This window comes from Culex quinquefasciatus, chromosome 2 (assembly GCF_015732765.1).
Source record: "Culex quinquefasciatus strain JHB chromosome 2, VPISU_Cqui_1.0_pri_paternal, whole genome shotgun sequence".
In the NCBI taxonomy this organism is placed as follows: Eukaryota; Metazoa; Arthropoda; class Insecta; order Diptera; family Culicidae; genus Culex; species Culex quinquefasciatus.
The window spans coordinates 225,112,506-225,125,046 of NC_051862.1; the positions used below are offsets into that span (position 1 = coordinate 225,112,506).

The 12,541-nt window shown below is 36.6% G+C and overlaps 1 protein-coding gene across 2 annotated transcripts; it reads right to left on the reverse strand.

Annotated features, from left to right (window-relative positions):
- Positions 1–1,271: 1,271 nt before the first annotated feature.
- On the reverse strand, positions 1,272–8,490 carry LOC6048351 (disks large homolog 5). Of its 2 annotated transcripts, none has more exons than XM_038253693.1 (8): positions 8,458–8,490; positions 7,888–8,035; positions 3,430–7,313; positions 3,149–3,368; positions 2,848–3,083; positions 2,569–2,789; positions 1,597–1,816; positions 1,272–1,529 (listed from the first exon to the last, which is right to left on the reverse strand). In XM_038253693.1, the coding sequence occupies exons 2-8, from the start codon at positions 8,022–8,024 to the stop codon at positions 1,423–1,425; spliced, it is 5,025 nt and encodes a 1,674-aa protein (XP_038109621.1). In that variant the 5' UTR covers positions 8,025–8,035; positions 8,458–8,490; the 3' UTR covers positions 1,272–1,422. The 2 variants fall into 2 exon arrangements, with proteins under 2 accessions (XP_038109621.1, XP_038109620.1); XM_038253692.1 differs by having other exon boundaries at positions 8,323–8,484.
- Positions 8,491–12,541: the final 4,051 nt, after the last annotated feature.

A 12,541-nucleotide genomic window follows, 5' to 3' on the forward strand; every position in this document is an offset into this window, starting at 1 on the left:
CAAAATTGGCACAGTTACTTATTTTACCTAAAAATTAGAGCCATGGGGTATCTCTTACGATTTTCATTTTTTCTTGTCACCCTAGTGCACATGTTTCTAGGGACCTAAAACTTTCGTCTGGAGTTGAGTCTGCGCAGAAATTTTGTTGGTCATTGTAATCAACTTTTAACTGAGCCAAATCCGTAAAACTACTCAAAATCTATTCGCTGTACTACCCACTTGGAGTGAGAGCGAGGGCAAGGAGAAAGTGTTCAGTAACGTCATCAGGGGTGACATTGGGTCTGGGGGTGAGATTGGGTCATCCAAATTTCAGCATTTGGCGATTGAATGAGTCTTTTTGGGGATATCAGGAACCTTGTTTACAAGAACATTGTCATGATAACACAACTCGATAATGGTGAAGTTGATGTCAGTAAACGCATCACGATTCTGGTAGGATAGATTTTTTCCCTGAACACGTCCAATAGACAAAATTTAAATTTAGTACATTTCCAGTGCATTAAGTGCAATTTTGTTAATTTCGGGTATAATTATTATGGAATCATCTTAAGCAACGAGACGCACCCACGGTTAGGGTTAGACGCACCCACGGTTTTTTTTAAATATTACTTCCAGAGAGGGTGCACATGGTTGCTTCAGATGATTTATTAAAATTAATACTGAAATTTACAATGTTATTCATTGGCAGGGAATTTACTAGAATTCTAAACTGTCGATTGGAGCGCGTTCAGGGAGCCCAAATCTATCATACCTTGACAAAACTGATGCGTTAATTGACATCAACTTTAAACGTTTAAAGTTGTTTAATTAGAGTTTCGCCAAATAAACTAAAAAAATCTAATTATTCGCTCTCCAGCATTGCCTTGGCGTTCTCAATTGCGAGATTCCTACTCGAAACTAGGTGTCCGAAGGCTTGATTTTTGACGCAATTGCAAACCTCTTTTTACACCTTAGCTTCCATCCACCCCGGTTTTCGAACTGACGACCTTTGGATTGTTAGTCCAACTGCCTACCAATGACTCCACCGAGACAGAACCCAGGGAGACAACTCCTACACCTGGATGGAGCTGATTACCTAACCTCTAGGTTAGACCGGGGTCAACATTTACTTCCCCGTCCGACGGAAGGCGTGATCAGACAAATCTCGTCTCGAAAAATGCCACCGGGACCGTTTGGGATCGAATCCAGGCCGATTGGGTGAGAGGCAATCACACTTACCCCTACACCACGGGTCCCGGCGAATAAACTATTGTAAGTAATACTCATCTTAATCGCAATATGCATGTATATATATATATTTTCAACTAAACCACAGAATATGAATAAATCATTAATAAACTACACCAACTTATAAGTTCATAACTCGATTGCCACTGTATTAAATAAAAGTCTCCGTTTGCCAACGTTCGTAGAAACCATCTTTTAGAGATTTGTTGACACCGGAACCCACAGTATTTTTTTCTGCTCACTATCAACGGCAGCCTTTATTTGAGTACACATGTGAGCAATATTTACTCCGGAAATAACAACTGAAAAAAAAACAATTAAAATTATGGTTTTGTTATGATGCATGTATAAAAGAAAATTTATAAGCACCTGATATGAATTGTCGGTAGTCTGATTCCAATTTCAATGCATGCTCATACATTTCTTTTGCCGCTTTAGCTGAGATTTTATCAGAGGAATAACGTGAGTCTTTTATCTCTTTGATTTGCTTGGAAGACTTGAAACGAAGTAACAAAACAATTGGGTATATTTGATTACGTTGAAGCCTTTCAACCGCTGATATACAAACGTCCAATATGCAGTGATGTTGCTGAAAGAAACAAATAGAAACATGACTTTTGCTTTAAAATAATAAACAAATAAAGGCAATTTTATTCAGCTTAAATATCCTTTTCAACCAGACAGTAAAAAATCTATTATAATTTTACATCTGGGAAGAGCTACATCTTTTATGTCAGACAAAATGTGTAATTTTACCTGTAAAAAATGTGTATCTTCACCACTTTTCTGGTGTAATGTCACTTTTTCAGTGTAAATTGACAAAAGTGATAATATTCAACCTTCCAAAGTTACACCATTAACATTTTAATTTTTTTACTGTACATACAGAGATGCATACTAGAATGTGTTAAAATTGACTTTTTGCTAAATTCAGCGGCTTGATCCGGTGGGCTAACTGAGCCTGAATCCCAAATATATGGATTTTTTAAGTAAAATTCTACCAGTAGAAATAGTTTTTTTTTTTTAAATTATTTTCAAGATCAATGGCCAGGTTCTAGCACAAATTTTGTTATTTTTCGCAAAAAAGTACAAAATTGAAACCACCATTATGCTACCTCTGTGTTCCCTTATGCTAACTAGATAGGAAAACCAGCAAGCTTAGTACAAGAGAGCACAGAGCTAAAACTTTGTAAGGCCTTTCACAATTGCGAAATTGAGATTCTTGCCTGTTTGATGATACCAACAGCCCCACCAAATTTGAGCTTGATTTTAAAATATGGAATCCGCGTGCTGATACGTTTGAGGTACAATGAAATATATAATTATGTTATCACTTCTCACCTTATTGTCAAGGATTGACTGAATAGTTGTGTATTCAAATAAGCTACCACGTCGTCTGTAATCTGCAATTGCATTATTTTGAACGCCATTTTCCATGTCTTCTTTCGTACATCGCATTTGACTTGGCTGACAGCGATGAAATTGTTCCGGGAAATCGATACACAACTTTTCGATAACACATTCCGATAAAGGTCCAAGCACCAATACGGGCCGAAACTTATCTACAATGTAGGTAACGATTAGAGAATGTATTACATTTGTTACTTGAAATTTACTAACATTCCAATCTTTCAACTCGCTGGTAGCTGCATAGTCCAACATCGTTCAAAGAAACCGCGTCAATGTACAAGCTGAGATGCGTATTGCTGAAGCTAGCCAGCTCTTTTGAATCACGAGACGAGCTGCGTTGAGGTTTTATTCTCTTGAAAAATGACCGCCTGGCAGATGTGGATCCCCTACGTGCTGTAGTCTCAACATCTTGTAAATCACCCAGCATTCTCAATTCTTCTTCGACTCTGAAATTAAAATAAAATTTCACTAGCGAGTACGTTTCATTAAACCTGCCTTATTGCGTTAATACTTGAGCTTATTGGGAATTATTCCACACTGCAATTTATGCCCGTATTCGTCCAGTTTCCAAGCACGCCACCTTCCCGGAACACCGCCAAACATTGTATTGTCCACATACAGTACCTCCTCCTTGTTGAATGATAATTCCGAATCTCCAAGATCACAATTTCTGTCAAATCCAACTCGTATGTATAATGCATCACCTGGTTTATCTTTGATTTGATTGAATTCTACAATAAATATGAAACTATTAATGATTTGATCAATGAAAAAAACACACTGCACAAATACTTTGAATGTTGTACAAAACCAATACAGCAACATTGTCAGCAGGTTTCGCTATCTCTAATGCAGCGTGTTCAGCGGTCGATCTTGTCAGATCTGCACCATTAAATTCTAAGATTTGATCTCCTATTCTTAGGCCTGCATTGTCAGCTAACGAATCTTTTTGAACTCCATGTACAAATATTCCATGAGCGTTTCCTCCGACCAAACTGATCCCCAGATTAGAGCTTTTTCTTGTCTCCATGATGATAAGTCGGGGTTGTTCTTTATAATGAACACCCTGGGAAGTGTTTGCTAGTTGAGATTGTTGGCCATCGTTACTGGAAAGCACACTTGGAACAATAGTCGAAATTGCATTCACAGTTGTTGTATTGACGGCTGAAATGATTGACCTTCCCATTGCTCGTGGAGAATTTTGCGGTGTTGGAGAATTCGAATGGCCTATATTGTCCTCACTGGTAGTTAGATTATTGTAAACTTCTGGATTGTACAATACGAGCATTGTAATCGAGTTTCCACATTGCCGTAACACGTGCGCTGCCAGCTCGTAGGTTGCCTTCCTTAAATTGATTCCACAAACTTCAAGCAGTTGGTCACCAATGTGTAGGCCGACTTTACTTGCAAGACTATTTTCACCAACATTAGAAACGAAAACTCCACCACCATTTCCTCTGCAAAATATTTTAATGCCAAGAGACATTGCTGATTCACTTTTGTCAATATGAACGTATCGGAGCTCGCCGATATTTGGTTTGGTTCGCATGTTATAGTCTTGCAATGAATTTCGTTTGTTTGTCGCCGATACCATTCCAGGTTCCAACACTTGTACTCGAAAAGTTGGGATTGGGGACGCTCTTTCAGAGCTACAGTAATCAATCGAACCATTGCTGATTTTTATTCCACTTCCTCGGCTCGTAACACTTTGATTAGATGGTATACGATACCCTTGATGAACTTTATTACGAGGAAAAGTACCTCCCTCATAGCTGTGCCCTATGAAACCGGATGGAACCTCCTCTTTAGAAGACTGAATCTGACTGTATCGATTGAACGAGTAATCAATAGATGATCCATGTGAATGATGTGCAGCCTGCTGGACACTCAGAAACTCTCCTGAAGGTAAAATGTTACTCGATGGCCTCATCGTACCAGAGCTCTGTTGGATCATTGAAATTCCAGGAAACGCAGAAGATGTAAAACTCAATGGATAGCTCAAAGTTCCAGTGCCAGAGGTTACAGTCGCTCGGTTTGTTGATGATGAATTACTTGCATTACCGATCGACTGCTTTCTCGTGTGGGAATGGGGCAGTGTATTCATATTGTTCATAATCGTTATTGATGCGTTGTCAATATCAATGCTTTCATTATCACTGCAATATTTTGATTGATGTTTTATTTTGGATGGTACATAGCTGTCACTACGATCTTTATTTGATGCTTTTGCTGGAAAATACCCCACCGGGCTTTTGCAGGAATCAATTGAATTGTTGCTTTTCAATGATAAAAAGTCTATAGAATTTTGCTGTTGTGTAAGCTGCGGCTGAAGTTGTTGTCTGTTGAGCGAAGACAAATTCAAGCTGTGACGGTTTAAATTAACTAAATTGCTATTAGCGCGAGTATCGAACGTAGAAGTTCTCGATTGCGAACCTTTATTATCCATCGTAGAAAACAAATTTGATTTGGGAACACTGTACTCATAATTATGTTTTGTAGATTGTAAAACACGATTAACATCTTTCTGCACTACTGGGTTTGAATTTCGTTTGTTGTTGGTCGTGAATGCCGGCATGTTCATACCTTGACTGATTGTTCCAGCTTGCAAGGAGGCTGTTTTGGTATCAATTGGAGAAGGACTTTTAAAATAGCTTGTGCTTTCACTATTATCAACCGGGATACTTAATTTTGGGCGTTCTTTTTTAGGACGATGAACAATTGTTCCAACATGGCTATCTCCAGTATGCACTGTCATCGTCACTCGTGGCCATGTCCCTCGTGGTACTTCTTGGGTATCTTTTGTTTTTCTTTTTGATTTTTTATCGCGTGTTTTAGAATACACAGATACGCTAGGTAATTCTTGATCATCACTGTCGAGTACTGAATCAAGTGCTGCGATCGCATCATTTTCCTGGCAGTCTTTGTGGTTGCTAATGCTTTGCTTAATTTTTTGAAATATTCCAGTAAACTTGGAGTTTGTTGATTTTGATGACGATGGAGTACTTGCAACGATTGAGTTTGGCGTGCTTGAGGTTGTTATACTGAACGGCATTGCTGATGGAAGAAAATGTGTATTGCTGTCGAGATCCAGACTCAATCGGTTGATGTTATCTCGCTGAACAGCATCAAAGTTGCTTAAAATATTGTCAGTTTGTGTACAACTATTCGTGCTGTGTAAATGCTTTACTCTAGAATCTAGATATCGCAAGCCATGACTGAAGTCAAGTAGATCTTTTACTAAGACAAGACTTAGACAGTTGTTTCTCATATCGTTGATTATAGTGTTTGTTTCACTTAAATTTTTTACATGAGTTGTAGGTTTCCCATTTATAGAAATTATTCGGTCTCCATGTTTCAATCTTCCATCCTTCGCACCTAAGGATCCGTTATCAATTTTTGAAATGTAAATTCCCATTTCCAAGTGCAATCCATGATTTTTGTTCCCATTAAGAAAACTTATTTGCACAGGTAATAGCCGTTTCTCTGGTCGCCGAATGGTTAATGTACATATTGGAAGACTACTTTTGATTGCTTTGTAAATCTTTCGTTTAGAAAATGTTGTGCAATCAATGTTATTTATTTGACAGATTATATCATTTGGTACCAGGTGGCCAGCAAACATTGAATCGTGCTCCACTGTTAACACGTAGGGTCCAATATTATGTGACGACGTGTTATTTTCCGTGTAATCTTCCAAATCGTCACTTATCTCCAGGCCCCATTCGGAAACATTATTTTGTAATAATGTTGTGTCTATTTCAACAACGGCTAATCGAAACTGTTGTAAAGCATCCATATCATATATTGACTCCATACTGAAAGCGCTATAATGTGAACTTCTAAAACTGCTCTCTACTGAGTTATTAGAAAGATCGCCAGAGTTTACATTATTGTTCATATTATCCTTCAAAACACTTTGAGCTTCTAAACGTTCTGTGAGCTGCTCAATTTCCTTAAACGCTTCATCTTTATCTCGAATAGCTGCTAAAAGTTTAGATGTTGCCGTATCTCTTTCCTTTCTTATTTCATCACACAGGTTGCGCACACTGTCTCGTTCTTGAACTATTTTTTCACGTTCAGATATTGCCCAATCTCTGCGTCCTTTAGCGATTTCGGTCTCTTGAACCGATTTTGTTATTTCAGCTTTCGCTTTATCTAGTGCCTTCTTTAGCCTTTCAATTTCTCGGTTGGCAGAGTCTAAATTTTCCGAAACCATGTCAAATTTATCTTTACTCTCAGTACGTTCACGGTTCCAACTTGTTTCAGAAGCAAGTTGGTGAAAATCTCTGCTTTTTATCGTTTCTATTTTTTCTTGTAATGAAACGCACTCTTTTATTGATTCATCCCGACAACGCAAAGCTGATTGAAGCTCGCGTTCTAAACTTTCATTTTTATCGTAAAGTTTCTGGTTTTCTTTAAGAACTGTTCCTCTTTCAGATAAAACCGTTTCTACTTCTAGTTCTGTTGCTTTCAACAGCTCTTTATATTTGTTTCGCTCTTTTTTTAACTCTTCACACAACTTTATGCAGTGTGTTGGATCGTTAACAAATTCATCGTAACGCAAACGAAGGTTATCATACTTCTGCTTTAAAATATTGTATTCATGATAGGTATTGAAAAATTCGCCCTTTCCACTCTCTAATTCCTTTTTCAGCAATTGAAAATCACGTTCCAGTCTAAAAAATAAAAAAAAGGTGGATAAATAATTCATTCAACATATGCCATACTTTTGGATTTGAAATGGTTAATAGCTATGGAAAGTGTAATTGTCCTGCTTATGCAGTTTGAAAGTGAATTTTAGTATTATTTTTAAACCTGGATAGTTTTTAACGTTTATGCAACTAACTATTTTGTCTGTATGCATAACAAAACTGTAACAAAACAATTTAACCGTAAACATTGATAATTCTGCATACAAAATTATTCTATCCCAATTTCAATAATGTTGTGAATACAAAGAGACGATTTGATTCTTTTAGTTCGACTTTATATTTCAAAATATCTTGACAGACACGCATTTCCTCTACTACTCTCAGACTTCTTAAATGTACTGTTCTCGACTAGTAAACGAAATACGTATCTGTCTAGATATTTTAAAATATAAAGCGGAACTAAAAGGAACAACTCGTCTCTTTGCAATTCAGCAATGCATTCTGCAAAAAACGCTCAAATAATCCAAAAACAGAAATAAAATTCGATAACTTTTATCAAAACAACATACATTTTGTTTCGAGCTTTATGTTTATTTACCTTTGCTTTTCGTTGGAAATTGTCTTTAGCTGTGCTACCACGTCTCTATACTTATCTTTGAGATATTTAAATTGGTCAACCTGAATCATATGATCATAACTTCCCCCTTCATCGCTATTGTTTTCGCTTGATGCCATTTTAAGTGGATCTGTGGAAAGAAATAATTAGGAAAAGTTCAGTTGGACAAACAAATACGACAAATGACTGTTAAATAAAATTATTAATCTTCTAGATAAAATATTTGTAGAAAAGTTCAAAAATGAACCATCCTTCATATTGATGCTATTAAAATCAGAAAACTTTTTAATTTTATTGCATAAAATGTTCGGAAGTCCAGAATCGTCAACACCATATAAAAACGCATTATTCTTGCACATAAATGGAGGTTTCACTTGAGAACGGTGGTAATTCCAGAGAACGTAATGAAATACTAACGCAACGTGAATGCCTTTACGCATTTTACGATTCCCAATTTTTATTCGTTTTCTATGTGTTGTGACGAAGCCTTTCCAAAATCTCCAAATATATTTTTCATGAATTATAAAACGAAAATACAATTTTCAACTCAACACTAATGGTATTTTCATCAAACTTGATGACAGCTACAAATAATGTCAATTGATGGCACTCTGCTTTTGAACATTCAAGGTATGCCAAAGCATAGTGATATACATTTATTGTAAAATGTATACTTTGTGACTATACAAATACTTAAATTGAGATGAAATTACGTTTTGTAATGGCTTCAAACACGAAAATTTTATTATTCTTTTAAAAAATATAACGCCAAAATCACTTACATGGGAATGTTCACCATATCTGATGTTTTGAAATGCCATACCAAGGGATATGAAACAGCATGATTCAGCTCCCTATCTGACACGCAGGTAAATTCTCAATCCAATGTTTGGAACAGGGGGATGCTAAAGGCAGCCATCTTGGAGGTTGAGATTATTTTGAAAAGGTCCAATAAACCAAATTTTCAGTTTTTGCTTTTTGAGTGATTTTTAATACCCCTAACTCAAGGCGGTTTCAAAAACACCCAAAAAGCAAAAACTGAAAATTTGGTTTATTGGACCTTTTCAAAAAAAAACTCCAGAACTGTAGTTAAAAGTCAAATTGGTAGCTAAGGTAAACGTTCCATGTGACTTGAATTAGGTCGCCGGCCACATTTGTTCTTAATGATCTCAACTTCAGTCACGCTGTATTTTTCGGAGAACATTAAGATAAAAAATTCGGCAAGTCTTATTTGGCACCATGAAAGAAGGGCTCTATCTCGACATTTTGCGGGGTCCGGCGAAATATTTCGTCGGGGGGTCTAGACCAACTTTTTTTGAAGACTCTTTTCGATGTTGCTGTTATTTTGCCTTTTTTGTTATGTGTTATCAATTTTGATCTCATTTTGCAATCGTTAGTTTCATATGTTTGAAACTATATCTTTTCATTTTAATTTTTTTTGTTGTTGCATATCTTTGATGTTTTCCAATCCAATATTCGAGAAAAGTGTTCTCCAGATCATTCCCCTTAGGCCTGACCATACCAGAAGTTGGCGCTTGATTTTACCAGACCTGTAGGACTTCAACACTGATGCGCGCAGCCAGTTTACAACCAAATGCGCTGATATTTGGCATGAGAGCCCCTATGGGCATGCCCTACACCGGGAACCATATTAAAATTTGATCGGAGAACTTTTTGAAAATCGTATTTATATATATATATAAATAGAAAAATATTTTAGTTTTTACTGTGCGCAGTTTGTGAGCGATATCAATCTCAACCCTTAAGATGGCTACCTTTAGCACCCCCTGGTTTTCTCATAACATTTGGAAAGCCGAAAATAAGACTTATGGCTCATTTTTAAGCTCATTTTATCAAAATGCCATTTTTCCTTTTGCGCAATTGAAATCTTTAAATGGCCGTATCTCAAAACACCTCAACTATTTTTTTTATTTGACCTCACCATCGTATTCCCCAGCCAATCTATATATTAAAAATTTCGATGGTTTTGTTCGAACGCGAATCAGTTCAATACTTAAGAAAGGTGCCGAGCTACCTTGGCCGAGAGGGTACCGGTTTCGCCTTGTAAGCGGAAGGTGATGGGTTCAATTCCTGTGATGGGCTCAGATCCCTTCAAAGAGTAAATATGCTCACTGGGAATACAGACCTGTAGGCAGTGTTGCGTTCCTCACGCGCTCACGCGCTCATGAGCGCTCACTTTTCACTCATTCGTGAGGAGGAGCGCTGCGCGAGCAAGCTCACGTTTGCCCGCGCTCACGTTTGCTCCGATTTTTTCAGCTCGCGTTTGCTCTACGCTCGCGCTCGCGCTCATATTTCGCTCACGGAGCGCTCATTTTGGACGTGTCGCTAATCATTTAACGTTTTTGAGAAAGTTTTTTTTTTAATTCTAGATGGATTTTTTGCGTAAGGTGCAGTAGGGCTGTGGAAATATGACTTTGTGAACAAATTTTATGATATATGAATTGGAATAGCTTATTTTCATCAATCATGTTTTTAAATAAAGGCCTTATTGTAGCAGAGAGGGGCGGAGGGGTATAGACGCCTAAATAAAAGGGCCTGTTAACCTTAGAGTAGGAGTTGGAATCTCGTAATCGAGAACGCCAAGACAATGCTGTAGAGCGAATAATTTGATTTTTTTTGAAACCTTAGAAAAACTTACAAAACAATGAATGGATTCAAGAAGATTTATGCTTTGGTAAGTTCGATTCAAGGATAAATGCTTGGTTGATTAAAATATAACATTAAACTGTTTTTATGTACCTAATCAGTGTTTTGACTACATTTCAAGATTGCGGGTCAGAATGAGCTACCATTAAAAAAAGTTATTCCGTTTATTAAATCTTTCAGTGATTCAGTGATTAGAAACGGCTAATCATTTCTATAAGGTTAGTCTTTATTTGGCAAACATTTTAGAAAAAAGGGTAACATTTTCGAAACAGTTCTATTTTTAAATATATGCCTCAAAATTCCTAAGAGTTGAAATAACCCTTTTGACTCAAATCAAATAAATTGTCAATATTTTTCACCACGAAACAAACTTCTTCCAACAAGTATATATTCAATTACAAGTTATTTATGATTTTTTGAACATGGATGATTGTAACTGTTTAAAAGATTATTTAAAAATAAATTTATGTATATTTTATTGTCAATATTTTTGTACATAACAACAATACAATATGGTCCAATATGGATTTGATTTGTGAACAAACAGTGCATCTCTTCACGTAAATGAATGTTTACATTATGAATTTAGTTTTTTGTTCCTTGTTCGAAAAATGTCTAGATTTTAAATAGAACGTAAATTTCGGTTCATCGATCAAATCCGTTTTATTGCCTACTTTTGTTTGTTCGACCACTTTCTTGTTTGTTTTTGCTGCCTGTGCTGAGATAGTTCTAGAAACTTTGTTTCAAACAGGCAGATGCTTCAACAGGAAAAAACAACTACCTACTTTGGCTCACCGGCTCACGTGAGCGAGCACGAGCTACCTGATAAAAACTCACGCTCCAGCTGGAGTGAGCGCTCGCTCATTCGCAACCCTGCCGGTAGGGGATGGGTTTCGACTAGCGGCGTGCTGGATTTCCAATCCAGAGGTCGTGAGTTCCATTCTCGTAACGGGATGATGAAGTTTATTAAAAAAAGGTATATACGCTAACTAATTGGAAAAAGTTACGTAAAAACAAATTTTGATCACAGGAGGCTGAATATGCAAAATGGCTGAAACGTCAAAAAACGAAAAAAGTCAGAACGAAGTTTATCGGTTTAAGCTTATTTTACATAAGAATCATTTATCGATAGAAATGAAAATGTTTCGTTCCAGAGATATCGAATTTTAAAGTTTTTAGTATTTGAGATTACCTACATCAGCTTCATTCACTACCTGGTAATTTATTGAAATAGTATGGCTTCCCCATCCGATAGAAGGCCAGGAGGATAAGGCGAGAATCGAACCCGCGCCCAATAGCAACATATGGATCGGCAGCCGAAGCCGCTAACTACCGCGCTACGAGGCCCTAGTTTCTCGCCTTATAAAAACAAACCAAACCATGAAAAAGAAAAGACATTTATCTTTACGTAGCATAAATCGAGATAGGCTCGTTGGTCCATGCTTTCTCTCCCACTCAAATTAGAGAAAAACGTTATGAAAAAAACATAATGGGTTACATAATTCGGGGTGTTATATTTCATAACATACATAAAATACACGTAGTAGTCTCACTACCTTTTTGCTGTATGTGTATATACTCGTAAACTTGTACCATCGGCAAAGTTGTAGGTATTTTTTTGTTTTTTTTTTTTTTATATATATGTTCGAAGATACAATCTCTTGAGCCAAAGAGAAACATGGCCGATTTATGATTGTTTGAAATAAATCGTACTTCAAGCAAAAATAGTTTATTGTTTCTTAATTAATTATAAGATTAAAAAAATAGCGGCCAAAGGTGCCTTTTTCTGAAAATATTAGTTTTTCGTTAAGTTGAGAAAATGTCCCATAGCTTCAACTTCAAACCTGAGACAAAACCACTTAAATATAAACCCACATAAAAATAATACATGTGTGTGTAAAAGTGTTATTTAATTTTCAAATGCCGTTATGAATTTGTGAAACTAATTTCAAAACAATGCCGTTAAAGA

Coding starts and splice junctions, on each gene's coding strand:
- LOC6048351 (XM_038253693.1), bottom strand. CDS start 8,024: ATGGCATCAAGCGAAAACAATAGCGATGAAGGGGGAAGTTATGATCAT. Junction 7,314..7,887: donor ATTTCCAACGAAAAGCAAAG/GTAAATAAACAT, acceptor TTTATTTTTTAG/ACTGGAACGTGATTTTCAAT. Junction 1,817..2,568: donor AGTCAATCCTTGACAATAAG/GTGAGAAGTGAT, acceptor TGTTTCTTTCAG/CAACATCACTGCATATTGGA.